This window comes from Anser cygnoides, chromosome 8 (genome assembly GCF_040182565.1).
Source record: "Anser cygnoides isolate HZ-2024a breed goose chromosome 8, Taihu_goose_T2T_genome, whole genome shotgun sequence".
Taxonomy (NCBI): domain Eukaryota; kingdom Metazoa; phylum Chordata; class Aves; order Anseriformes; family Anatidae; genus Anser; species Anser cygnoides.
In genome coordinates this window covers 33,690,841-33,718,520 of record NC_089880.1, presented here as the reverse complement: position 1 = coordinate 33,718,520, position 27,680 = coordinate 33,690,841, and the positions used below count along the sequence as shown (strand labels likewise).

The 27,680-nt window shown below is 39.3% G+C and overlaps 1 protein-coding gene across 2 annotated transcripts in view; it reads left to right on the top strand.

Moving 5' to 3' along the window:
* The window catches only part of SLC44A5 (solute carrier family 44 member 5), a 90,030-nt gene extending 72,913 nt beyond the window's left edge, over nucleotides 1–17,117 (top strand). For both annotated transcript variants that reach the window (XM_013193143.3, XM_048062111.2), the window contains exons 15-22: nucleotides 398–660; nucleotides 3,457–3,551; nucleotides 3,932–4,035; nucleotides 5,328–5,401; nucleotides 7,218–7,288; nucleotides 8,946–9,034; nucleotides 9,683–9,767; nucleotides 12,164–17,117. In XM_013193143.3, coding sequence (XP_013048597.1) covers nucleotides 398–660; nucleotides 3,457–3,551; nucleotides 3,932–4,035; nucleotides 5,328–5,401; nucleotides 7,218–7,288; nucleotides 8,946–9,034; nucleotides 9,683–9,767; nucleotides 12,164–12,276 — 894 coding nt within the window. In that variant the 3' untranslated portion in view covers nucleotides 12,277–17,117. The remainder of the gene's footprint in view (nucleotides 1–397; nucleotides 661–3,456; nucleotides 3,552–3,931; nucleotides 4,036–5,327; nucleotides 5,402–7,217; nucleotides 7,289–8,945; nucleotides 9,035–9,682; nucleotides 9,768–12,163) is intronic.
* The last annotated feature ends 10,563 nt before the right edge of the window (nucleotides 17,118–27,680 follow it).

Genomic DNA, 27,680 nt, shown 5'->3' with positions numbered 1-27,680 from the left:
GTGGCATCCCTGCCTGTGGCAGGGGAGGTTGGAGTTAGATGATCTTTAAGATCCTTGCCAACCCAAGCCATTCTATGATTCTATGCTGCTATAATTCTATGATTCTATATTTGTCTTAAAAGTAGATTTCTGAAATTCATATTCCATTTTTGTTGGTTTCAGATGTGTGGTGAACAGGTCTGTTTGCTAACTCCATAGTTTAAAGTTAAGCACCTGAATAAGACATTAATATAACCCCCTAAATATGTAAACAGGTTGCGTGCTGTTGGAGTGCAGTGTTGAATAAGCTAATGAAACATCAAACAGAATTGTGTGATTTTTATTAAGTCACTTTCAGAGACTTTCTACATGGAATTCATTGCTTATCATTCTGGTTTTTATTTTTCTTTCCATACAGACTTTTAACACAACCAATGTTACCAAATTATGCCCAGGTGCTCAGTGTACTTTTGCATTTTATGGAGGAGAAAGTCTGTACCATAAGTACATCTTCATCTTTCAGTTAGCCAATGCCTTTGTTTTTCTCTGGCTGGTAAACTTTGCAATTGCACTGGGTCAGTGTACCCTTGCTGGTGCCTTTGCCTCTTATTACTGGGCCTCTCGAAAACCAGCTGATATTCCACTGTGGCCACTCTTCTCTTCCTTTGGACGGGCAATACGGTAAGACCGTGAAGCTGGATGTAATCCTTGTTATGTGTTCAACAAGTGCTGTTTTTACAATTTGGGAAGCCAAATGGAGAATATCAAATGAAAGTGCTTAGTCAGGAAAATGTAGTTTTTAGGGGAATGCCAAATCCAGTAGCCCAGTAGAGGCAAGGCAGCTGCAGCTTGATGTCCCCCAGTTCAATCAGTTACAAGGAAGAGCAGTTATTCCCAGTAGGTGCACACACCCAAATACATGTATACAACAAATATATACACAGCTGACCATGCAGATCAACAGACACACACACAGAGCACTTGCACAAACAGCACTAGCCCCAGTAGCTTCATCCTGTTCCCTTCTGATCAGGACTCCTGACTGTTGAGGATGATGGTCTGTTAGTGTATGTAATTCCCACTAATGGACTTTTATCCAATTGTGTATATATAATATAAGGTGCATATACCACCAGTAGCCTGGCTCAGACACTTGATCTATCCAATAGCTGGCCCCTGGATCTCCTAATTCCCCAGTTGCTGGCAGCTGGATCTATGTGACCCTGAGGCCCACAGCCTCACTCCAGTTGCTGTTACAGACTCCATCCCTCACGGACAGACACACAGATACACAGAAACAGACACACACACACACCCCTCTCAATAACCCCCAGACATTATGGTCTCTCTGGAAGTTGTCTGGGACTCCTGGTTCCTCCTGTAGTTAGCCTCTCCAGGTGGCTTTCTCTTAGAGACAGACACACAAACAGGTCTCAGTTAACATGCAGACCCGATGGTCTCTCTAGCAGTTGACCAGGACCCTCAGGTACCTCTGGCAGCCGACTCTTCTTGTGGTCTCACCTTTAGAGAGACGCAAACATACTTGGCTCCCAAGCTACTTAAGCTACTCACTAGCTAATCAACCTTAACATCCACTAGCAATCACACTCACATACTATTAGTTGCTTCAGTTGCTAGCATCACAGCTCCACTGACCCTCTGATGTGTGGTCTGCGTCAAGCTGCTTGCACTTAAAAATCCATCCCCACACACATCCACACAGAAAAGAGTCCCTCACCCAGGAAAACAGAAATGCAATTTAATAAGGTAGGTCAGACTGTGCTGATCAGGTGCAGTGCATGGCCACAGAAGGTGTACTAATGTGTAGCTGTTTACATGCAACTTTTTATCCCCTTATTCCTCAATTTTTCCTGCATTTATTCCTCCCCAAACTACATTGATATCCCTCTTAACCTGCCTTTGATTCCTCCTCCCCTAAATATCCCATAGTAAGTCTTGCGCTATCCCAAAATGCTCTAATTCTCTTCCCCTGTATCCCATAATGTGTCCAATACCCCTAGTCATTAACACTGCCCAGTCCAAAAAGTGCTCAAGGAATTCAATTCCATTGATTCATCTTGATGGGTTTCACGCCTGGGCCATGAGGCTGATGGCTCTTCTGGGACAGGCGTCCTTTCCTCTGAGTGCATTGTTTGGGTTCCCCCACCTGGAGATGAGCCTTTCATGGGACAGTCCATCTCCTGTGATGGGCATGGGAGGAGCAAGGCAGTGCATTATTCAGGATGCACACTCCACCATTTTTGCTGTGCTCCCCCCTCTCCATGCCCTAACCCATTGGTCATTAGAGGACAGCAAGACCAGGGAGGATCATCCTCCTGTACTCTGCTCTGGTGAGGCCGCATCTCAAGTACTGTGCTCAGTTTTGGGCCCCTCACTACAGGAAGGACATTGAGGCCCTGGAATGCGTCCAGAGAAGGGCTATGAAGCTGGTAAAGGGCCTGGGACACAAGTCCTGTGAGGAGCGGCTGAGGGAACTGGAGTTGTTTAGTTTGGAGAAGAGGAGGCTCAGGGGTGACATTATTGCTCTCTACAATTCCCTGAAAAGAAGTTGTGGGGAGCTGGGGATCAGCCTCTTCTCACAGGTAACTAGTGATAGGATTAGAGGGAATGGCCTCAAGCTGTGCCAGGGGAGGTTTAGGTTGGAAATTAGGAGACATTTCTTCTCAGAAAGAGCAGTCCAGCAAGAGTAGTTGGAACGCGTTGCCCAGGGAGGTGGTGGCGTCACCGTCCCTGGGGGGGGGTGTTCAAGGAAAGGTTGGATGTGGTGCTTAGGGAAATGGTTTAGTGGGTGACATTGGTAGTAGGGTGATGGTTGGACCAGATGATCTTGAAGGTCTTTTTCAACCTTAATGATTCTATGATTATTAAAAGTTTGGTGCTTCCTGTCAACTTAGAGAAGGATGCCCTGATTCATGAAGTGCCTAGTTTACTAATAGCAATTAAGGAATAAACACTTTTAAAACATAGGTATAAGATTGACGTAGTCATAATAATCTTTTGATACATAAAGCCTCTCTTGACTTTATGAGACAATTGATTCACAATCTACCTTATAATTAGGCTCCTATAATTATCTCCCATGGACACTCTGTCCAGATTAGGATTGACTTTATTCTAGAATAATTTATTTTCCAAAACTGCTCAAAGGGATTCAGTAAAAGTGAATGAATTGTAGTGATCTAAGTTGTGCCACACGCTCTAAGCAACCTGAGGTAAGAGAGTCATTACTACTTCGGCAGGGGGGTTGGACGCGATGATCTCTGGAGGTCCCTTCCAACCCCTACAATTCTGTGATTCTGTGATTACAGCTTGGCACAGGCTTTGTACTTATCTTTTTAGCTGATAGTTTGTGCTGGTAGGGAATGTTTAGCTATGCCATTGTGATTAAGACATAAAGTATAATTAGAGCCAACTGCTGTGAATACAAGCCATTAAATAGCATTTAATTTGTTTCAGGTACCATACAGGTTCACTGGCATTTGGTGCTTTAATTCTTGCAATTGTCCAGCTTATTAGAGTAATACTGGAATACTTGGATCACAAACTGAAAGGTGAGATTTATGAATCTGCTCTAGCTTATTAAGAACTCCTTTTGTAAATGATTTCCTGACTTTCCCAAGATGTTTTTTGAGCAATTAAAAGAGATGAATTCCACATTAGCACTAGCCATTTTAGTTCAATTCAAAATCAACGAATTTGTGCTGATTTACTCAAATTGAGTAAATTGGGAGTTTAATGCAGAATTCATTCAGGACATGAATATGATCTAACTTAAAGCTAGTGAGCTAAATTTGGTTAGGAAAGAGAGTCCGTACATAGAAGAAAAGAAATATTTCTGGTTTTGCCACAATGTAAGAATTTATTCTGAATAGATTTCTTTGTTCTGAAGACTGTTCATGAATTCTATGATGTACGCTCTCCTTTTTTTCAGGTACACAGAACTCCTTCACTAGATTTCTACTCTGCTGCCTCAAATGCTGTTTCTGGTGTTTGGAAAAATTCTTAAAATTTATAAACAGAAATGCCTACATCATGGTATGTGTTGTCTTTGCATGTGGTCTCCCCTGTCTGGGATGGTAAAATAACCTAGCTACTTCTAGTTGGTCAACAGCCAGCAGTACTAGAATATGCTGAATAAATAATGGCATTTATAGGAGTTTTCAGGAATTGCATGTGGTACTGCCATGAAAAACTAAGATTTTTTTCCTTCTTCTAAGCTCAGCCTTTTCTTGACTGTCTTTTTCCATACTCCATGCTCCACAAAGTAAGTGGAAAAGGATGGCATAACTGGTTAACTTCCTCTCTGAATCAGTGGCTGAAATCCTGATTTCAACAGGAATGTTATCTTGTTTTGTATCGCATGTTGGACACTTCTTTGTGGTGGCAGGATTTGAATAAGGAAGTCAGAAGGCACGTGGTGTCTGTATTTGCTCCTGGAAGTCAAAAGCACAAATTGTACTAGCAGCAGCAGTGATGTTACTCTGAAATAACCCTTGTTATTTTAGCTTCCTGAAGAGAAATTCCAGATTTTCACCTAAATAGACATACACAGATTTCACCCTAGGATGTTCTGACTTGAAACAACTTCAGTGATTGAAAATGACAGTCACAGATGTTATCTCAAAGGAGGTGGCTGTAATGAATCTATTATAACCCACTGTTCTAACAAAAGATATTTCCAATTAATGCTGTCTTGAAGAAGAAGTATTCTTTTTGAATATCTTTTTTACAGTTGGCAAACGGACTGTACTAGAACCAGAAGAGGTTTTCTAGAATATCTTACCCTTGTGGACACTATTCCAGAAAGAAAAAATGTTTTTGTTCCTGTATAGCTTTAGCTGCCATGCTTTATGTTGATGTAAATCTACTGACTTTGATACTGGTGTTGCTGATTTATTCTCGAGAACAGAGTCTGGTTTAAGTCAATATCTAAATGGGTCAACTCACTTTTGCTCTACAAGCACCTGTTCCTTTCTGCTGGCTATAAATCTTACATGGGTAACTAGCTAAGTGAGAAGAATCCCTCAGCAAGTAGCATTTTTGCTCTGCTTGGAAAACTAAGTACTGAATCTGCTGCCTGCAAGATCACAAGGGGTAGCACACTCACAAACAGGTGATTTGGAGGGGAAAGATGGATGATATTCTGTTGCAGCTTGATGGGAAGCATCGATAGATAATAGGTGATTGGGGGATTGTTCCTTTATGTTCATCTGAGTGTTCCATGGCCACAGATTAAAAAGAACTATGCATTACATGTAGTATGATTCTTAAATACAAAGAGGTATTCTGATTATTTAAAACACTTAACAACTACTATTGTTTTGCAGATTGCCATATATGGTAAAAACTTCTGCACCTCAGCAAAGGAGGCTTTCTTTCTGCTCATGCGAAATGTGGTGAGGTAAGGGACCATCTCCCAGTCCTTGGAAATGTCAGGTTTCCCTGCTATTGCACGATGAAGACACACTTCCTTCCTCTCCTACCTCTACTCCAACTATTAATGTAAGCTGGTTCTGTCCCATGACACGACCATCACTTCTAAAAGCCAGTGTGTAAGAGCAAGCTCTCTGGCACAGTAACCTGTGCAAAGTTGATCTAATATAGCAGTTTTGTTTTGATTGCTTGTTTAAAATCCTAAGCACCCAATAGATTGTAATAGTGCCTCCAAGGAACTAATGGAGTCACTGAGAGGAGATCTATGGGTATACAGCAATGCGATACTCATAATCTATTGTTTGTGTGCTTCTTGAGCGTTTGTCCACTTGCTTTCTCTCAAAAAGGAAAACTGAAAGACCTAAGTCTATAGATTGCTCCAGAAAGCCTATGGGGTGTTGAAATGTGGCAAGAAAGAAGAGGGAGTACTCTCAAAAACAGTGTGTTTAACATAACTAGATCTTCCCTGGTGCTGGGAACTCCCCAGGTCTGTTTCCCCGCTATCAAGATTGCTGCCAAACTCCCTGTTCTCACCAGTACTTCATTGTTCTTGGCTGTTCCTGTAATACTGTGGGATCAAAAAAGAATGGGAGAAGAACCTGGGAGCAGGCCATGTTGATGCCATAGCAGACAATCTAAGCAAGAGGCACAGTAAAACTGGTTAGGTAGTTTATTTAGTGAAGAACTGGGAGCAGGAAGGTAATGGAAGGGGATGCTGAAAGGCAGCAAAATGGAAACAATGCTTAAGAAAGAGGAGGAAAGGACTGGAGATGGGAAAATTGAGTACGTATCAGAACAGTGGTGCCCACATTGTGTAGTGCTTGTGCAATAGGAAAGAGAAGCTGCATTTGTTTCGTCTCAGAACCACTGCTTCACCGTCCTTTGTGCTTCTGCTCTAATCAGTAAAAGCAACAACTAAAATATAGGTATATAATTTTATGGTTTTGAACAGAAATTTTTTTATCTTGTGTATTTTGCTTCTATTGCTGAACTCTGACAGGCTAAATATGATTTGTTCTTTTTAAGAGTTATAATGTTTATTTTTCATGGTAGTCAGTACTGTATACTGCGATCTGCATAGCATTCAGTGTTGTCATGAGACTGAATATGCAAAGCTCATTTTCCATGCCATTATTTACCTGAAGTTTCTGGTAAGACAGGCGGGCAGGCTTTCAAGCAGAAACTCCCTGCTGTTGCTTTCAGTGAAGGCTGCAGATTTACTGTCAATTTTTTTGTCTACCTCCATTCATTCATCTGTGACTGTCCCTCTGCTTTGCAGCCTCCTACCTTCAGTGTTGTACCATGATATCTTAAGATAGTTCTGTAGATTTGGCATGATCTGGAGTGATGAAATGTGGCCAGATGGGACTAAGTGAAAAGAGGACATACCAGCAATCTACACAAACATTGCTTTTTGTTATGGTGTGTACTTTGCCTCTTCTGGGCTGGTTTATCTGTGACCTAAAAGAAAGATTGAAATAAAGATACATTTTTATTTTTATTTTTTTATCATCAAGAGCAATGAAGAGTTTCCAAGTGCTGCAGCAGTGTTGCTGCATTAAGGCCTAATTCAACAAAAGGCTCAGTGCTTTTTTTGCCTCACAGGATTAGGTTATAACAAAGTCCATCTCAGTGTTGCTTTTCTGCATTGTTATACTGTCAGTCTGTGAAACCAGCAGTAAACAGCTTCTTGGCCACATTTTGTCAATTACCCATAGATGTAAGGAAAAAGAATACAAATGTCTGGTTTGTGATGGTTATATATCATGTCTTTTGCTGAACAGAGTCGCAGTTCTGGACAAAGTTACAGACTTTCTTTTATTCCTGGGGAAAATTCTCGTTGCTGGTGGTGTAGGTAAGCTAATCGATTTTTTTCCAAATTGTATGTTCTTATTTTCTGATACCTACAAGTGTGCCTCCCATATTCATATATGCTTGGTTAACAGTTGGAGGTTCTCCTTGGTCTGACTATTTGGGAAGCTGTTCCTATATCCAAAGATTTTCAAGACTGAACCGAAACAAATATATATTTTTCCCATTTTTTTTTTCTCTGTATGGTCATAATAATATCACTTAGATGCAGAGGGTTGGATTAGATTAGGTATAAGGAGGAAATTCTTTACTGCGAGGGTGGTGAGGCACTGGAACAGGTAGCCCACAGAAGTTGTGGATGCCCCATCCCTGGAAGTGTTCAAGGCCAGGTTGGATGGGGCTTTGAGCAATCTAGTTTAGTGGGAGGTGTCCCTGCCCATGGCAGGGAGGTTGGAACTAGATGATCTTTAAGGTCCCTTCTAACCCAAACCATTCTATGATTCTGTGATTTCTGTAACTGCTTTTACTGTGTTTGCATGTGTTACTAGCACAAGGACTTCTGCAGACAAAGCATCATAGCTGGATCAAATCAAATTCACAACCAATAAGTCAGTCATAATCTGTTCTCCCTCCATGAGAACTGAGCAAACTTGCACATGACATTCAGCTGGTAGCAGACAGCACACATACAAGAGGAGATGGTACAGATCTGCAGGAGATGGGCCTGAAGCTCTGCTGTATTAAAGCCCATTCAAAAGGATTTCCAAGCCATAGGAACAAAATAGAATATTTCTAACATCTTCATAGAGTTTTCTTTGTTACCACAAAATATCAAAAATCATTTTTGAAAATTCATATAATTCATGGTTTGCTATGATAAAAAATAGATTTTTTAAAATTTAAGCACTTTCAGAAATTCAAGTTGGCGGTATTTCATTACAGCTTTTCTAAATTGTGACAGCAGTTTCAAAATATTGTTATACTAATATACGTATTTTGTATTCTGTATACTTTAAAAGATTACTAATGAATGATATTTTTACTAGAAACAGAAAATTAATACCAGGACCACATCTATTTTTTTTTTTGTCATTACTGTGGTGTGACTTTCAAGATGGGCAGCAAATTTGATTCGAAACACATTTTCTGAAATGCTAGCCATGAAATACTGAAATTCATTCATGTCTTCTTTCTGTTTAAGAATAAATCTTTTTGTCTGTTTCTGTTTTAAATGCATTGTTCTATTCTAAATTTATTATTCTGTTTATCACTAGCACTGTCATTTCTCTTTTTAATCTGAAATAGTTAAGTATTTCTTCAAGCAATAAAATCTAAAGCAGCAGGATTTTGCTCACTTGATTCCTTATTTTAGAAAAATCCACCTGGTGGTCTTAGTTATTATTCCATTCTATTGTCTTTTTCATCATTATTTATTAAATCCAGTAGAACGATGAAATAAACCAATTGATTAAAGTCATTTTGGGCCCATGGATATCTTTACAGTAATTGATTCACTTGCATCTCTCTCCTGTTCAGAATACAGATCCAGGAGATAATTAGTATGGAGGAATTAATTGTTTACAAGATCTTGTAAAAACCAGCCTTGGATCTACTATCTGTTGGTTTTGTTTCATCCATTCTTTAGCTGTTAGAAGATCAGAGTAGCCCTAGGAATCACTAACCTTTTGTGCTTCTTGCAGGTGTTCTTGCATTCTTTTTCTTCACACAGAGAATACCAATCTTTGCACAGGAAGCACCAGCATTAAATTACTACTGGGTACCATTGTTGGTAAGGCAACTGTCTAATCCTCTGAACACTGCAGGCAACTTGAGGTGTTCAGATGAGACAGGGCATGTTCTGGTAACAGCTCCTGTCATGCTCTCAGTGACATACTACCCACTGAAGTGAGGAGTGAACTGCTATACTCTACTCCTCCGGATCCTTCAGGCAGAAGTGTCACTGCAATGACTCTGCACCTTCAGAGAAATTAGTTTTCACATCTGCTTTGCTCAGACTTTCCAGATAGCAAAGGCTGGTGGTGAGGCACCAATGACAGTGGGGATTATAATGAAAAAGGTCTGTGATGCATCTTTTCTCCTTGTAGCCCTCATAGACTCTGGAACAGCTCCAGGATGAGTCATTCTTTAGAATAATATCTTGAAGGAGTTCAGAATGTTCTTGGCATATAATCTCTGTGGGGGTTGAAATGGCTCCAATTTGGCAGCTGAAAAACTGGTGGCTACTGCATGTTAGGATACAGCATCTTGAACCTGTAATACCTTTTCACATTAGTAGTAACATCTGATAGAATTACGGAGCTGCAATTAATTCTACCAAAACTTGCTTAGCAGACTAGGCCTCTTATTTGTGTTAATACTGCCATATTGATGACAAACTAACATTTGGGGTTTTATTGTGCTTTGTTTTTTTTTGTAGACTGTCATTATTGGCTCCTACCTAGTTGCACACGGGTTCTTCAGCGTCTATGCAATGTGTGTCGATACGCTTTTCCTCTGCTTTTGTAAGTACTGAGTTTTGTTTCACTAATATCTGAAAGAATTCTGTGGCACTCTCAAAGGGACTACTGTTCAATTTTTCCAGCCAGAGAATACTAAAATCATAGAATCACAGAATCATCTTAAAAGAAATCAGTTGATCTCAAATTAGGACATAATTATAAGAAGAGGATGTACTTCCTACAGAACACATTCCCTTTTCTAGACTTAGAGGATTAAAGAAATAAACATACTAATTTCTATGATGAAAGTCATTTTGGTAGGTCCAAGTGAAAGTTACGTGGTAGTGATTGTTCTCACAACTGACAAATTATTACATATTAAGGGAATACTGAAATAGTAACAGTCTTGATCTATCATATCCACAGCGATCACTGAGGTAAGATAAACATGATAGTACTGATTCTCCTCTTACAGTAGCATAAATGCTTTGCTTCCTCTGAATCATAACCATATTTAAACACTCACCTTCTTAACTCTGCTTCTCTAGGAACTAAAGTTAGGATCAATTCTGGAGATACTGGGGTGTCAAACAATCACAGGAACGAAATCAGTCAGAAACATTTTTTGGCATCCTCATATGCAGCTTTACTGCTATAAGTAGAAAGAATAGCCTTCTGTAGAGTAGCTGTATTTCACTTCTTACCTCTGTGAAAGTTTAGAAGTGTTCCCACCAAAGAAAGCAAGGAATCATGATGATTTTTTCTAGTCAATGAGGTGGTTACATCCATTGCAAGGCAAGTGAGAAGTCTGGACACGTGTGTTCATGTATTGCCATCTGTGCAGGATATTGATAATTATACTTGGGTGTTAAGAATGAAGATACAAATGATTATGTTTGGGTGCTACAATGACACCTGAGTCTCAGTCTTACTTGACTTCTGTAGAGTTGCAGTAATGGCTGCATTTTCTGAAGGAATCAGACCCAAATAATTCAGTCACGTTGTTGATTTCACATCAGTAGGTAGCTAAGCACTACCATGCAGCTCTCTGTCCTCCAGTGGAGGACAGAGACAGGGGTTGAAAATATGATGAAAAAATATGATGAAAAGAAACTAATAAAATATGATGAAAAAAGCTAATGGATTGAGGTAAGGACAGGGAGACCACTCACCAAGTACCATCACAGGCAAAAACAGACTTGACTTGTGAAAGATTGAGTATATCATCACTTAATAACAGAGTAGAGCAGTAAGAACTAAAAGTGAAATAAAAGCACCTTCCTCCACCCCCCTCCTTCTTCCCTGGCTCAGCTTCACTATTCATTCTTCTACCTCTTCCTCCCAGGTGGTGCAGGAGAATGGGGAATGGGGATTGTGGTCAGGCTGAAAGAATACTTTGTCAGATGCTGAACCGTCAAGGCGCCTCTCTTCCCAGGCTCCAATGTGCGGTCCCTCCCATGGGATGCCATCCTTCCCAAATTGATCCTGCATGGGCTTCCCACAGACAGCAGCTCTTCAAGAACTGCTCCAATATGGATCCATACTACAGGGTCCATCATTCAGGAGCAAACTGCTCCAACACAGGTCCCCCACAGGTGGCAGCTCCCATGAGATCACCTGTTCCTATGTTGGCTCTCACTGGGCCACATCCTCCTTCAGACCAGATCCATCTGCTCCACCGTGAGCTCCTCCATGGGCTGCAGTGTGGAGATCTGCTCCACCACGCACTGAAACAGGTTGACCACAGAAGCCGTGGATGCCTAGCCCCTGAAGTTGTTCAAGGTCAGGTTGAATGGGTCTCTGGGCAGCCTGATCCAGTGGGTGGCATCCCTGCCCATGGCAGGGAGGGGTTGAAACTAGATGATCTTTAAGGTCCTTTAAAAAAGAAAAAGGTCCCTTAAAAAATAAAGTTATGTGCCCATCTCGTTATTTTAAATTCATATTCTGTTTTACTTCCCATGCTTCCATTTTGTACTAGACAGTAGGAAATCCTATATGATATTGTGCACTCACAGCATCAGGTTTTCAAAAGAATTTCATCTTAATGAAGAAGGGTCCAATTTTAAAAAGCACTTAAATCCAAATCTCCCTGTAGGACAAAATGTCAGGCTGCTTTAGGAAAACTGGCCACCAGTGTGTAAACATGAGTGTTCCTGAAAATTTCCACTTAAAATGCCAAAACAAAGAAATGGAGAATAAAAAGGATATACTGCTGTCATTTTAAAATGGTTAGATGTGCGTGTCTTTGCTTTGTGTAAAATAAATTCTGGCTTGAGAAAACAGAATTTTTGGTGTCCTTCAGCAGTTTAACAATACAACTAAATTGCCTTGAGATTTGTTTAAAACGTTGGTTCTTTTGCTGTCTCCCTTCACCTCTCTCTCTCTCTCTCTTGTTTGTGTGTTTGTATTTGGTTGCACTGCTGTTTGCTGCTTTGGCTGCTTTTGCTGTGTAAATTCAGGTGAAGATCTGGAGAGAAATGATGGATCTACAGCAAAACCCTACTTCATGTCAGCTAGCCTTCACCGAATTCTAGGGAAGAAGGAACTGAGCCCTAAGAAGGCAGTAGGATAACATACAGTAAACCTCAACATCAAAACAGTATCAATTTTAATCAAAATGTGTATAAAAGGCACAAGTAAAAACAGTACATGATGCTTCTGGTTAATGGGTGATTCTTTTTTCCTTTTGCTTACATCTAAAAAAAATCAGCAACGTTGGTAATGTTTAACTAATTTAAACACTTAAGCTTGTGAAACAAGGCCACGTTTTAGTTTATAGAGTGCCTATGAAAAGGAAAATGTAAATTTGAAGCTTTTCTAAGTCTATAATAATGTTTTAATAACTTTTGTAACACAAGTTGCTGCCTTAGATGACAGCAGTTTTGATAAGATTTCTTTTTATAAGTGTATATTTGTAAAAGATATTCAGGCAATTTTTTGAAAGCACTACAATGTAACCTAATTAGCCATAAGAAGATAGTTTGAGATTCTCTGGTTAACCAGGAGATGCTACTAAATTTGTAAATATGGTGCTATGATTGTATTTTTTTTGTACATGCTGGTTTTCAGCTATTTAAACTGTGATTATACATGCATTAATGATTCCCTACACTGAAATATGTAGTAATATTTTAATCATATCCATGACTATTTTAAGAAATGATAGTATCATGTAGTCCCACAGAAGGAAATTGGAGAAGACTACAGTTGGTACTGGTTTAAGTGAAGTTTTCTATGAATAGTGCTTAAAAGATGATCTAATTCAGAAATGGTCCTTTAGCGCTTAAAAAAAAGTGAATTGTGGTTCACAGAAAAGGGGTTTCATCTGGTCCCAGATGCTGAATGTATCATTTCTAGCTGATGTGTAAGAGGGAGGTGCTTGTACTATCCCCTGTCTTTAATCAAACTCTGATTATGTTCTACATTATGTAGACACTGAGCTGCACTGAAAGGAAAACCAAATTCAGACTTTTTTTTCCTTGAAGGAAAGTCTTAGCTCTATATGTACACAAGGAACTTCATTGTGTTTGCCTAGCTGGCAAAAGCTTCTTAGCAGACATTGCAATGACCACGTGGATTCTGAGGCAAGTGTGCTCTTTCTGCACACTTTTCTCTAAGCTTTCAGTGGCTCACTTGGTAAGATGTGAAGATAAGACATTGAACTTGAGTCTTACATGATACAGGATTAATTAGCTACCAAAAGATGCTCCAAAAGATTCAGTGCTCCAAAAGATTATTGGTTATTAGAACAAAATCTTTACAAAAAAATCACATTAACATTCTATTCAGGTCTATGAACCTCCCTTTAGTAGAACTATCACTGAGGTTAGTAACATCTTTGTTCATAGAAAAAGTCTTACACTCTCTCTGAGTACTTTTCAACTTTGTTACTGCCATGAGCTGAGCTGGAAACATTTTAACTTAATCTCATAACTACCCAAGGAAACAACTATATTCAGGTGTGCTCCTAGTTTTCATGGATTCCCCAGTACTGAATAAGGTACTCCATAACAATCCACTTTCCAGGACTGCCATGTGGCATACTTCTCCTAAATCTATGACAGGAATTCAGCTGCTGGAAATAGTTTTCTAGCCCAAGGAGTCCTTTGGTGTCATAAAGAGAAAGGCAAATTCTTTTCCAGATTATTTGAATTCAAATTTCTGGGGAAATTTATCAACAATACACATTCCAAAATGATTTTGCTCCCTGACTTACGGCTCCGACTGTCCTTCATGCAACAGATTTGAGGTTAAGTTAATGCACAAATGATTACCACCCATCTTCTTGAAGTCATGGGCATGATAGGATCTTGAAATCCTGTGAATGGAGGCAAAAGTGACAGGATGCTTCTATGCATTCCCTTATCCAGCTGCCACTGTAGTGCTTTCCCCTGAAGCAGAAATGAGTGTTTCATTTTTGGACTTAAATAATGTAAACTAAAGACTTACAGTTTCAAACATAGCTAATGACTGTGGGAACCTTCAGTTTTTGAGAACCCCACCTGAGATACCATAAACTTACAGAAAGGGCTGAGAAACATAGCTTCTGAAAATTGACTGGTGGTTTTCACTGACATTATCGTTCCTTTCTCATCACATGTGTGGCAATGAATATACAACCCCCCCATCGTTCTAATCTTGTCTGAGAATTAAGTCAATAACTTTATGAGGCATGTGTCACCAGTCCATGATTAGGTAACCTGCTGGTCTGTGATTATGGTCCATGCACTATTATCATTTTTGAACTACCATGTAATTAGTTTGCAGCTGAAGCAGCTGCATTAAGTAATCTATATTTCTCTACTGGACTCCAATGTCTTACTGGGATCTCAGCTGAAAAAGTGTATTTCTGAATACAGTATGCTTTTTTTATCATATGAATGTAACCATAGAGTTTATTAGGAATAAAACATAACAGAAATAGTGTACAGTTATTTAATTAGAAGACTTTTGTAACAAACCTATGCATTTACTAAAGGAATTTCTAAAAGTGAAAGTTTTAAATTGCATTATTATTTATATACAGTAAATATATATGTGTGTATAAACTCCTCCACTCACTATTTTGTGAAAATTAATTATTTAGAATGTAAATGATCATCATTTATGAGAAGAAAATTTAAAAGCCATTTTCTTAATGACATAGTTAAGAGAACTGTGAAAATACAAAGCAATACCATGCAAATTTTGTAATCAATAAACTGAGTAAATAAATCATAATGATTCAATAGTAAAATTGGCTTTTTAAAATAAAATGCTATTAATGAATTAAGTAGAAAATAATGCAAGTATTTACTTGGAAAAAAAAAATAAAGTTTTAAGATTAGGTTTTAATAATGGTTCCTAACGAATCCTGTGGAACACTGTCTGAAGACTTCCACGATGGGTACTAGTAGACTAGTAGCCATGTTTTTGGATTTGGACATTTACCTTTTTAGTATAAAATTTAGAATTCCATTCTTCACTTTAAAGTGGAACATGTGGCTACATACAACACAGTAAAGTATGTAATATATTCTTTGATCCTCAGCCCATGGAAGTCAGTGATAAAACTTCTACAAGGCACGGGCCAGCCCTGTATAGTGAGGCTGGTTATTATTCTGTGTGTACAGTCCAGTAAGTGGCAAAATTTAAGGAACTGACAGCCTGGATCTCATGGTCCTGTGGTTTGCAAGGGCCTCAGCAGGTGGTGGTGGGGCTTCTGAGGTCCTGCCCAGCTACTGACTGGGTGATTCTCCTCCTAGGGAAAGAGTTACAAAGACAGGATGGCTCTGCAGAAAGACCATTTTGCATGAATAAAACTTTTTTGAGGATCTTGAACAAGCAGAATGTAGAAACCAAGAGACAGGAGAAAATACCCACTGTCATATCCACGCAATCATGTTTGCTTTAGTTATGGTTTGATTCACTGTGTCTCCTTGTGACACATTAAAGGATGGCTTTTATTTGCATGTATTATACCAAAGTTTTAATGTCAAGCCTTCAAATTTTGTAAAAAAAAAAAAAAAAAAAAAAAAAATGCAACTCAAAAAAAAAAAAAACAAAGCAAAGAAAAAAGTAAAATGGAATTATTTGTCATACTGAGGTTTTTTTCCAAGTATTATTCAGCAGTTGATTATTGTGAATTGGGTGTTATAAGGATGCTGAACAGTCTTTCAAACATTACTATTTAAAAGTATGAAATATTTTGTTATCGCATGTTCTGTAGTAGAGCAGTAAACTGATTTGGCAGACACAATATCAAACTTATTTTGGGACAGTCAATAAGTAGTCTAAAGATCAGTTATCACGGAAGTGACTGTGAGGAACAGACTGTCTTCTGTAATGTAGAATGTCTCCCTTTGACCAATTGCAGGTCTCTCAGCCTGGACAACTGTGTCCTCTTTGACAAAGTGCCTTAACTGGCTATTATTTTACCTGGCTTATATTTTTAAGTCTATTCACATCACATAAACTACACAACAGAAAAGGCTAGCTAGAAAACATGATGCTCTCTTTATTTGAATTTAACTGATAAAAAATTTAATTGCAGAAAAAAAATGTGAGGCATATTTAACCGGCATAATGCAGCATACGCAATTTTCCTGTTGCTGTCATCAGATCATGGAAGTATACTGTGTGGTCCAGGAGAAAGTATATGACAATTGTGGTGTTGCAAATAATTAAATAGAAACAGTGTAAGACTGTTCCAGTTTTAGTAGTAGATTTTTTATACCTTTAATTTATGGTATAATTAACTTCTGGGTATGGCCTATTCTGCTTTCAGTTACAATGATCTTACTCATTGTACCTGTGTAACTGTGGGGAGAACTGGGCTATTGCTACTTAGAAGAATAAAAAAAGCTAGCAAATACTATCCTACTGTAATACTATTTGTGTGTTCCCAAGCATAAAATTCATTCTCCATTTTAAGAATGATAATTTGTTGTTCTGGAAATGTTTTATAAATTATTCTAATTTTTTTAACTTTTTATAGAGGCAATTTTTGAGGTAATAAGTAATTTGTACTGTGGTGTAATCAAATAAGAAATAAAATGTTTCTTCATGTGTATGATTACTACTACTACTACTATTAAAATTGTTTGTTACAGAAAGTCTACAAACATTTGTCCCACATAAGGAGTTATAAAAAAATCACAAAAAGTCTATTTAAGGTTTAAGAAACGGAAGGGAGGTTACTGTCTGTTTCACTAATTAATGTGATTGTTAAGGTTATATTATTATCTTGCCAAAACCAAATTAACATGAGCACATGACAGTTTGAGCTCTAAAACCTATTTGCTTCTGCTGTGCAGAAATAGGAACGTATTGTTTAAATACCTTTGGTAACTAAAGCGTTTAATATTTAATTTTGTTGTTACTCACTGTTTTACAGCTCTTGGGGATTGTTCTAATAAAGATTTAGATACCAAGCAGAGTACGCCTGTTTTATGAGAAGCGCTGCGCAAGGCAGGGCACTGGTCCCGCTTCAGCCGCCAGCACGGTATCGCCAGCCCGCAGCGCAGCGGCGGGAGAGCCCGGCCCGGCCCGGCCCGGCCCGGCCCGGAGCGGAGGGGACGCCCCGGGCTGCGCTGCGAGCGCGCCGCGTGCAGCCGGCGGGGGGCGGCCACAAGCGACCGCCGAAGCGGAGGCACCGCGGGGAGCGGCCTCGGGGCGCTGGGCGGGCTCGGCGCTGCGGTGACCGCCGCTGAAGGTGGGAGTCGCGTCCTGGGACGTGGGGAGGCCACGCTCCGCCGCGCCTTGACGCGCGGAAATTCTTAATGCTGCTAGTGTAGGCTTGGGGATCGTTTGTTCTGTTTATGATTCACATTTCTTTGAACCGCAGAAGAATAATACGTGACTTTTTAGCTGTACTTGTTTTGAAATCTTGTTTTACCAGACAAGGCATAGTTTAAATCAGCCAAATTCACACCTTGTAATTTGATAGAACTCTTTTTTTTTGGGGGGGGGGGGGTTAGCAGACTCACCAAAAGCCATGTTTTTCTTCTGTCCTTGTGTGAAGTCCACAAAACTTCTATCATGTGCAGCGGGTTGACTGAGCCCTTTAGCTTTCACAGGAAATACTGCCATAGATGTTGAAATCACAGCTGTAACTGTAGCAACCCAGAAGTGCTAGCCTCACCAGTGGCCCAGTGCCACAAATAGGGGAAAAGGGGCAGTGTCTCTGCCTGCAGTACATTTTTCTGTCTGACGGGGAAAAAATGAAATAAATAAAATAAAATAAAATTAAATTAAATTAAATTAAATTAAATCAATAAAATAAAATAGAATGTAATAGCATTTCAGAGATGAGGATGGATTTCAGCAGAGGCAGCACAGCAGCACTGGAGCAGTTATTTGGAGCTAGGACAAAAGCAGAACTTGAGCTCAAGGTTAATAATTAAGGTATGGACAGTAAGTCATTCCACATGTGTGGAGTCTTTTCTGAGGACACTTCTGGCCTTGAGCTATCAGTGCAATGAAATTGCAAGATAAAGTTTTTGAATTAGCACAAAAAAAGATGTGATGCTGACAGTTATGGACAACTGGGCATGGCTGTCATCTCATGCAGTGTGGCAACTGCTCTGGTAGGAGACAGCTAGAGATGCCTCAGTGGAGAAAGCATGGCTATCTGTTTGGGATTCAGTGACTGAATGGCAAATAACTACGTTCAGCAGACTCATGGGGTACACAAGAAGCTTTTATTTCAGAGTTGCCGCATGTCATTTAAGGCTAAATGATCAATGTATTAGGCTCACACCAGAGGATACTACTGCTTAGAGAAAGTTAAGCGCTGTCACTTTTGTTGGGGAAGTTGGTGGGTTTGTGTTGTGCAGTCAGCAGTCTCGCTGGTCAATGGCCACAGCAGGAGACCGGTGCTTCTTGTACAGCACAGCTTGCAGCAGCACTGCAATGATTTGCTGTGCAGAAGTCTCAAGTTTTCAGTGCCTCAGGAAGTGGATGTCTACCAGTGACAGCTGCTGGAAAAGTAGAATTTAAGTGGTGACAAGGCAAATAGCATACAGAGAGGCAAATGGCTCAGCCCTGCAGGTTTGGATGTGGTCAAGTTCAGTCCCAACTAGGGACTGAAAGGGTGGAAAGGCCTTGCAGAGCGATCTGGACTGATTGAGGAACTGGGCGATCACCAATCGCAAGAAGTTTAACAAGAGCAAGTGCCAGGACCTGCTCCTGGGAAGGGGCAACCCTGACTATACATACAGACTGGGTGGCAAGACGCTGGAGAGCAGCCCCACAGAGAGGGATCTGGGGGTTGTGGTTGACAGCAAGTTGAATATGAGCCAGCAGTGTGCCCTGGCGGCCAGGAGGGCCAACCACATCCTGGGGTGCATCAAGCACGGCATTGCTAGTCGGTCGAGGGAAGGGATTGTCCTGCTCTACTCTGCGCTGGTGCGGCCTCACCTCGAGTACTGTGTGCAGTTCTGGGCACCACAGTACAGAAAGGATGTGAAACTGTTGAAGAGTGTCCAGAGAAGGGCAACAAAGATGGTGAAGGGCCTGGAGGGGAAGATGTATGAGGAATGGCTGTCACTTGGCCTGTTCAGCCTGGAGAAGAGGCTACTGAGGGGAGACCTCATCAAGGTCTACAGCTTCCTCACAAGGGGGAGTGGAGGGACAGGTGCTGATCTATTCTCTTTAGTCACCACTGATGGGACCCAAGGGAATGGTGTCAAGCTGAGGCAGGGGAGGTTCAGGCTGGATATCAGGAAGAGGCTCTTCACTGAGAAGGTTTTCGCACACTGGAACGGCCTCCCCAGGGATGTAGTCAAGGCACCAAGCCTGTTGGAGTTTAAGAAGCGTTTGGACTGTGCTCTTAGTCATATGGTCTGAATTTCTGTGTAGACCTGTGTGGTGCCAGGAGTTGGACTCGATGATCCTTGTGGGTCCCTTCCAACTTGGGATATTCTATGATTCTATAAACTACATAATAGAACTGTAAAAACCATCTTCAAAAGGATACTAGTGTTTCCTGAACGTGATTCAGCAACTGGGCTGACAAAGGCCCCATAATACCAAAGGAGGAGCAAGCCCTGCAGAGAAGAGTGACCTCCCCATTGCGTGGAAGAGCTAAAAGACACTTTTGCTTTACAGTAAATCTTCATGAAAGCATGCTTATTATTTTTTTATTAACATTTTGATCAGATGCAAATATAGCAAATATATATATATATATTCCATGCTTTTTGTACTGTAAAGCTTCAAGCTCACTTCTGACCATAGTGATAAATAACAACAACATCAATAATAGTAAAGCACTGTGTATGCTCAAGTACAACATCATCTTTTAGGTTCAGGTAATCATGTATAGCCATGCAGAATCTATCATAGTGAACTTGCTGAAAGATACGTTTGTAATATAAATGATATTGCAAGGGGATTTTGGAGAATAGAGGACCTTTACTATGTGTCTCATATGTACGTAGTTATTTTAATTAAATCTGGATTTTTTTTTTTAAACTACCTCAATATCTCCTTTTAACACACATGGTCTGTTGGAACTGACTATATATATATTGTCCTTCAGAAAATGTCAGGCTTACTAACAAAATTGCCTTCTTGCCTTCCTTAAAATGTGTTTTCAGATTGATGTGTTTTATATCTCACATGATTTTCTTACCATCCATATCACATCTAAATCTACCACTGGCTGCAGGCCATAGAAACTTTAAGCCACATCCAGATGAATTCAAAACATAGCCTTATTTTCTCTATTGTACCAGAATTCTGATTGCAACTCTTTCCCAGGGATCCTACATCTCTTTCAAGGTTTGTTCTTTCTAGTTGCTGTTACCGAAGGGGAGACTCATGCCACGCAAGCCTCCCTTGCAGGCATGGGGTGCGGTCTGATAACCCATGCTGCCACTTGATGGGATGCAGCGTGAATGCTTGGTTTTGGTTGGTATGTCTGCCCTCACCCCCGGCAGGAGGGAGATGGGAGGAGACTTGTCACTGCCCTCTCTGGCACTATGCATCCTGATTGTGCTGCAGTTGCACTGGACAGAGTAGTGGTGCTGACTGACTGAAATTTCTGCTGAAGAAGGAAATTACACCATAACTGATCTGTTATAGTGAAACAGACCCTAGTCATAAATATAGGATCAAAATGTTTCTGCTTTTGACTTGGCCAGTGTGTGATGTGTACCACCTGTGATGTTTCTGCAGTTTGACTTTGCAGATGAACATTACTGTTAGTGCGTTTTATTCTAAGACCTGGCATGTTGCTCTGCAAATCCACACAGCTGCAGATGGCTTGGAGAGAGAAAGGAAGGGGCTGTTTTATACAGTGCTTCATAATGCAGTTTCTGGTTGCCATCATTTTCAACACATCTGACCAACTCAATTTCCGGTCTTGAATCAACTTTCATTTCATTACGTTCCAAGTTCTTATTTCTCTTGGTTTGGTTATGCTCTGCGGGTGATCTATTTTAATTTTGCAGTCTGAAAGAGCCCAAGATTGCTATTTGGAAAAGAATCTAAGTAGTCTCAGAAGAAGGTCGTGCATTTAATTTGCTTCAAATGATAATTTTAAAAGATTTTTTGTTTGTTTGTTTTTATTTCACTTCTTCCTTTTAAATTTCATGCAGTATCATTTTCTTACAGAAATACTAAGTACTTGAATAGTACATACTGGTATGATTAAGCTCATGAGTGTTATGTTGTGTGAGAATATTAACAACGATCCAAAACAGTTTAATTTTATAATATAATCCTCAACTGTAGTGATTCTGGAGCTTTTAAAAAAAAGGTGTTACCTTTGTGAGCTTTATATTACTGGTTCTTTGTGTCCAGAGGTGGCAATTCTTTCTGAACTGAAGTAATGACAAGAAAATGGTAACTGCATGTTTGCACCCATTGTGAGGAGTAGGTCTTAGCATTTTAGTCCACTACAAAGAAGCCTGTGCAGATTCCTGCAGACACACTGAAGATAAAAATGAATATTGAAAGGTAAGGTTTCTACGGATTTGAGTATGTGTAACATACAGCCAAAATAATTATTTTTTATTTAAGATGGTATTTTGGGAGAGTGGAATGAACTTTCCAGTAAAATATAAATAAGAGGAATTAGCCCCATGAAATAAGTAAATTCCTGTTGGAAACCTCACTGAATGTGTTGTTCAATGGAAACAAAGTCAGTAACCGTGGAGAGAAGTGTTGTGCTAGAACCGTGCATATTCATGACATGCAAAAAGCTAGATTGGCTCCTCATGACTCTATTTAAAAGTGCCTCCGTTTTCACATTGCACTACTCAGCTTTCACAGACCTTTCTCCCATGGAAGTGAACTGTGGGGTGGAATCTGTCTCTGACTCCCTTAGCTTACCTTTGTAGAACCTACTCTGCAAGTAGCTCTGTTACAAGATGATGTAATTTAATCTTAGTTTTAAGATGGAACATCTGCTTTTGTCTTACCCTGAATTTTTATAGGTACTGTCAATGCTGTGGTTTCAGTGTGTGTGTTCCTTCCTCAGTGTGCATTCTGCATGAGAGAGGCTGCAAACGCTTCTCAATATAGTTTTGAGAACTGTTAATGGAATGATTGCAATAACAAATTGTTATTGGTCAATGGTAAATTAAAATTCGGTGGCTGTGTTACTGTAAAGAGGACGAATCTTCAGTCATTGCAGTGGCTGCAGTGCTAAAGCTAGGACTGGGGAGACTAACGAGCAAGAGTAGAGAGAGAAAAAAAAAAAACTGTCAGGAAAGGGATACCTTGCAGCTTCTTGGTCTTCTGTTTTTGGAATCACTCAGCTCTCACATACCATTTAACACATGAGTTCAAAATCTGTGTGGTCCACTGACTACGAACGCTCACATCTTGGCTGGTGCTGCTTAGCATCACACAACATGTATTTCCAATCAGAGTTTATTTAAATAAAAGGTTATTTTTGTTTATCATCACATGAAATTAGAGCTAATTTAATGTCACCCATAAGAAGTTCTTACTCAAGAACTTTAAAAAAAATAATGGAAAAGCATGTGGCTGACAAAGTACTATTTACTTGCTTATAACTGCTTATTGTATTACATTTTAAGTGTCTGTGTACATAATATAGGAATGCTAGCATTTCTGCTTACTATTTCTGAAATTATTAAAAAAAGTGGCTGTTAGTTTTTCCTACATTCAACAAATTGCAGTTTACATCCTATTTAAATAATATTTTTATGTTTAGTTTTCTTGGATAACTTGCTGACTGACAGTCAAAAAATAAAATCACACATTTCCTTGTGTGACTTTTTAATGAAATAGCTGTCTTTCAAATGCAATAGCTTAATTTTCAAATTTAAAAATGTAACTTTTTTGTACTCTGGTGTACTCTTGTTCTAGGTTTATCATATTTTGTTTATAGGAGGTTTGGAGCAAAAGACAGATTTTTTCCCATGAGATCAACTTGATAGAAAATATTGGTGCATTGTGTGATGTCAGCTGTTATAAGATACCATTCTTGGGGGTAGGAGGGATTGTTCCCATTGAGATGTGGGAGAGTTTTTTTTTTTTTAAAAAAAAAAAATAACAACAAACACACAAGCAAGACAGCACTGTCCAAAACAGATCTGATACATAGTAATGTACACACCCAACAGGGAAATGCTCCTTATGAGATGTGTGGGGAGGAAACCCAGGGAGAGTTGTATAGAGAGGATGTGTTGTTTGCAGGCAGGAAAAGAAGTTGTGAGATCTTGAGGTCTTTTCCCAGGAGTACTGTTGCATTGCTGTATGTTTACTTGTGTAGATGAAAAATAAATAAACAAAAATTAGGGGTTGTAGAAGGGAAAAGATGAGCTCTAGAAGGGAGAAAACTAACCAAAAGAAAGGCTGAGAGAGCTGGGGCTGTTCAGCCTGGAGAAGGCGCCATGGTGACCTCATTGCAACTTTTTATAAGACCCCTTCAAGTACCGAAAAAGACAGAGAACAACGTTGTACTCAATCAGATGATGACAGAACAAGGGGGAATGGGTTTAAATTAAAAGAGGGGAGATTTAGATTAGATGTTAGGAGGAAATTCTCCCTTAAAAGGTGGTGAGGCAATGGCACAGGTTGCCCAGAGAAGCTGTGGATGCCTCATCCCTGGAGGTGTTCAAGACCAAGCTGGATGAGGCCCTGATCAAGCTGATCTAGTGCGTGGCATCCCTGCCCATGGCAGGGGGATTGGAACTGGGTGATCTTTAAGTCCCTTCTGACCCAAACCACTCTATGATTTTTTTTCCCCTGTCCTGCTGAGGAGGGGGAGAGAGTTGTGTGGTGGGTACCTGATGATCAGCCAAGCTTAGCCCGCCACAAACCCTTTTGTGTGGTTAACACCACACTCCATACTCCCTGGAATTTATATGGCTGAGGTAGACTCCCAGATAGCTGAATGCATACATGATATCCTTTATGCAGCGATGGGGAAAAGTGTGTTATATTTCTGGATGTTGTGCTTACACATAGAGACATATCTGAAAGAGGCTATAAATTATATTGACAGTATTGCAGCAGCTTATAAACAATTGAACTTCTAAGTCTGAGCTCAGAAAAAAGAGTTACTTCCTTTATTATGAATACACTGTCAGGTACCTTGGACATTTATTTTCTGCAACAAATCTCTTAAGCAGCATGAGAGAACTAAGTAAAGTTAGGCAGTATAGCAGTATATTCAATGCCTTAGTCAAACAGAAAAGATGTCACGTATCTTATAAATTTCCTTGCTGAACTAGCCAAATACATACTTAGAAAAAAAAAGTCCAGATTAAGAGAAAAGATGTCTGCACAGGTCTAAGAAACAACAAAATAATGTGAAACCAACTGAATGTTAGTGGTATCTATCAACACAAATTTTTTAAGTATATTTCAATATATAAATATTAATATATTTATTATAAAAATATATTATTTATTATTGTTGCTATATATTATTATATATTATAAAATGTAAATATTATAAATAAAATATTACATAAAATATATTAAGTGTATTTTAATAAAGTATAAGGCTATTTTTGCCTCGTACTTAATTGTGCCTGTGTACTTCTGGCAGGAGAGGGATAAATTATTTCCTCTTAGATATACTAAGGCATTAGCTATGGAACAAAACCACTAAATAACACCTTCATCCAGGAAAGCTTGCATTTTTAGCTCTTAAAAAGCTGGGATTTGTATATGCTATAAATACCTTATATTCTAGGTAATAACTGCTCCACTATAAGGACTGGATGCTGTGGCACAGCAATGCAACACAAAATTAGCTGCCTTTCAGCTTTTCTGTTACTTAGGAAACTCTAACATCTATCCACATGTTTTATCCAAGATGATCTGTTTTATAGTAGTAGAGTGATAAGTCTCTCATACCTGCTGGATGATGGCAGGACAGCTCAGTGAGCACCAGTTCTTGAGAAGTCTTCCATGTGACTTCAACCTCAATGTTTCAGCTTACTTCATGAAAGCAAATTAATGGCATTCCAGGAACAAGTTATTCAGGATATGTTTGTCATAATCATTGAATATAGTGAAAACATGAGTTATATTGAGCTAAAGTTACTGGAAAAAGCCAAGTCAACTACTGAAAAATCTATTTGCAAGAGAGCAGTCTGGAGGCTACAGATAAAGAATATCATTCTGCATTATTGCTGGGTCTAACCCATATCAAGAGAAGAGTCACTGGTACTAGACTAGTGGTTACAATGCAGCCCAGTCTGGTTGCACCAAGATTCCCGCATCTAAAAATGTTAAAACACATTTTATATCCTTGGTCAAAGCAGTCTCCTCTGTTGCTAGTTGTTCAGAAGACATAGGGAGAAATGACTAGAATTGCTTTGCTTGCCTTACAAGGTGGTGGGTTTTTTTTTTGTTTTGTTTTGTTTGTTTTTCTAATTGAAGTGCAGAGCTTGAAACTAATTGAAAGTAGAAATTGAAAATAAATGTTTGGGTGACAACACTCTTCCAGAAACTGAGAGCACCATACCACTTTCTACACCTACAAATAAGCAGGGATTTAATTCTGCTAGTCTTGTATCTGAAAGCATAAGTCAAACCAAACACACATTAGCAAGATGATGTGATCTGTAATTGTAGGTAGATAACATAAAGCTTTCTAAAACCATAGGATACAATACATAGCATGTCTCTTTTATTGATGCTGTATTTGGATCACTTGGAAAATAAATCTTGCACTATTATGACTGTTGAATGCAGCTTATAAAAGCAATATTAGTGGATAGACAAACCTACTAACCTACTAGCATTGTGCAAATGCTGGACTGGTGCAGAGTTTATTTTGTCACGTGACACATGAAATATTCAGTTCTTAGCTTAACCTGTATTCTATTCAAGGTTTCACATACTGTAGCCAATACTATTTCAAACAGAAGATGGATAGCTTTCAGACGAACAAAACAGAAAAATCACAACTCAACTTCAATGTTTTAAATACCTTTTCATATGCCTAGTGATTTTCAGTTATGTCTCTTTATTGTTGATCCAACTTTGTGAGATGCAAATCTCTTGGAGAGTCTGTCAAATGTAAGTAATGCAGAAGTTTCTGCACTCAGAATGAGAAAAGTAGAAAAGGCAGGGGTTAGGAGGGGAAGGTAATCTCCATTCAAAGCAAACTAAGCATGCAAGGCTTATAGAACATCGCTACTATGATCAACCACATTATAGTTTGTCAATAGAAATGTTGGCTGAAACTGTGTATGGTCAGGGATGAGGAAATATAATCATTTCAGCAACTTCTTTGGGAATACTTTCTTCCTCTTAAAGTTTTGCTGGAAAAGGATCCAGTTGTAACAGGTAAGTTTGGTGTAACCCCTGAAGGTTTTACACATTGAAAAATCTCCTCTACTGAGAGATTTGCCCCCCCACCCCCTCCTTTTCCCTGGAATTGCTTTCATTAAAGATCACATTTAAAGCTATTTGATTCTGTGTGTTTAAGATTGTCTAAATCAGGATCAAGCATGGAATACAAAAATCACCATTCCTAAATAGAGTTAGAAAGATTAAGTGTTGATGATGAGCCAGCTGGGGATAACATTGGACACCAGCATAGAGAGTGAATGCATATGAGAATTAAGAACTATTTTTCTCTTAGAGAATATTTGTGATGTGCAATTTATTTAAAATAGAGGGAAGGAAACATTTTATAGGGGTCATTTTAGCATATGTGGAAGAACTAAGAATGACTCGTTAAGTCTTTAAGTTTATACAGCATATCAGCCTATAATAATGCTTCTCCCCACAAGAGAGTAAAAGCAGTTATCATACATTTGTATTGCAGTTATTACTACCAGACTTGTTGAAAAAAAATCTGTAAAAATTTTAAAGTAACAGGTGGTCTTATAACAAACGTACACCTCCAGAGTTTGAGATTATGCTGTTCTAAGTGACATAATCCTAAACATACCTGTTTTTTCAAATGTAAAGGGCTGAAGAAAGCACAATCTAACTACCTACAGTATTCCTGTTTCTTTTAGCCTCCAGAAATGGAGAGCACGTTCTGGGCTCAGTATTTCCTAATTGGGAGAGTATTAGTTACAACCTAAGTTGTAACTGAGAAAGCGTCCTCTTATAACTTAAAAGAAGGACTATTCTGCTTGAAGCAAGGATAGCTACATAAGGCAACAGAAGATTGTAACCAGCCTGATGGCAGTGGATATTGTCTTCCTAGACTTTGGCAAGGCTTTTGACACTATCCACAAGATTTCCCTAGAGAAGCTGTTGAAGTATGGCCTGGATGAGTCAACAGCGAGGTGGATCAAAAACTCAAAAACAGGCTGAATGGCTAAACCCTGAAGGTAGCAGTCAGTGGTGCAAAATCCAGTTGGAGGCTAGTAACAAGTCAAGTACCCCTGGTGTCAATACTAGCTCGGTCCTGTTTAACATAATGATCTGGATGATGGGGTAGAGTGCACCATCAGTAAGTTTGCAGAAAACATGAAACTAGGGGGAATGGCTGACTCACCAGAGGGTTGTGCTGCCATCCATAGATACTTTGACATGCTGGAG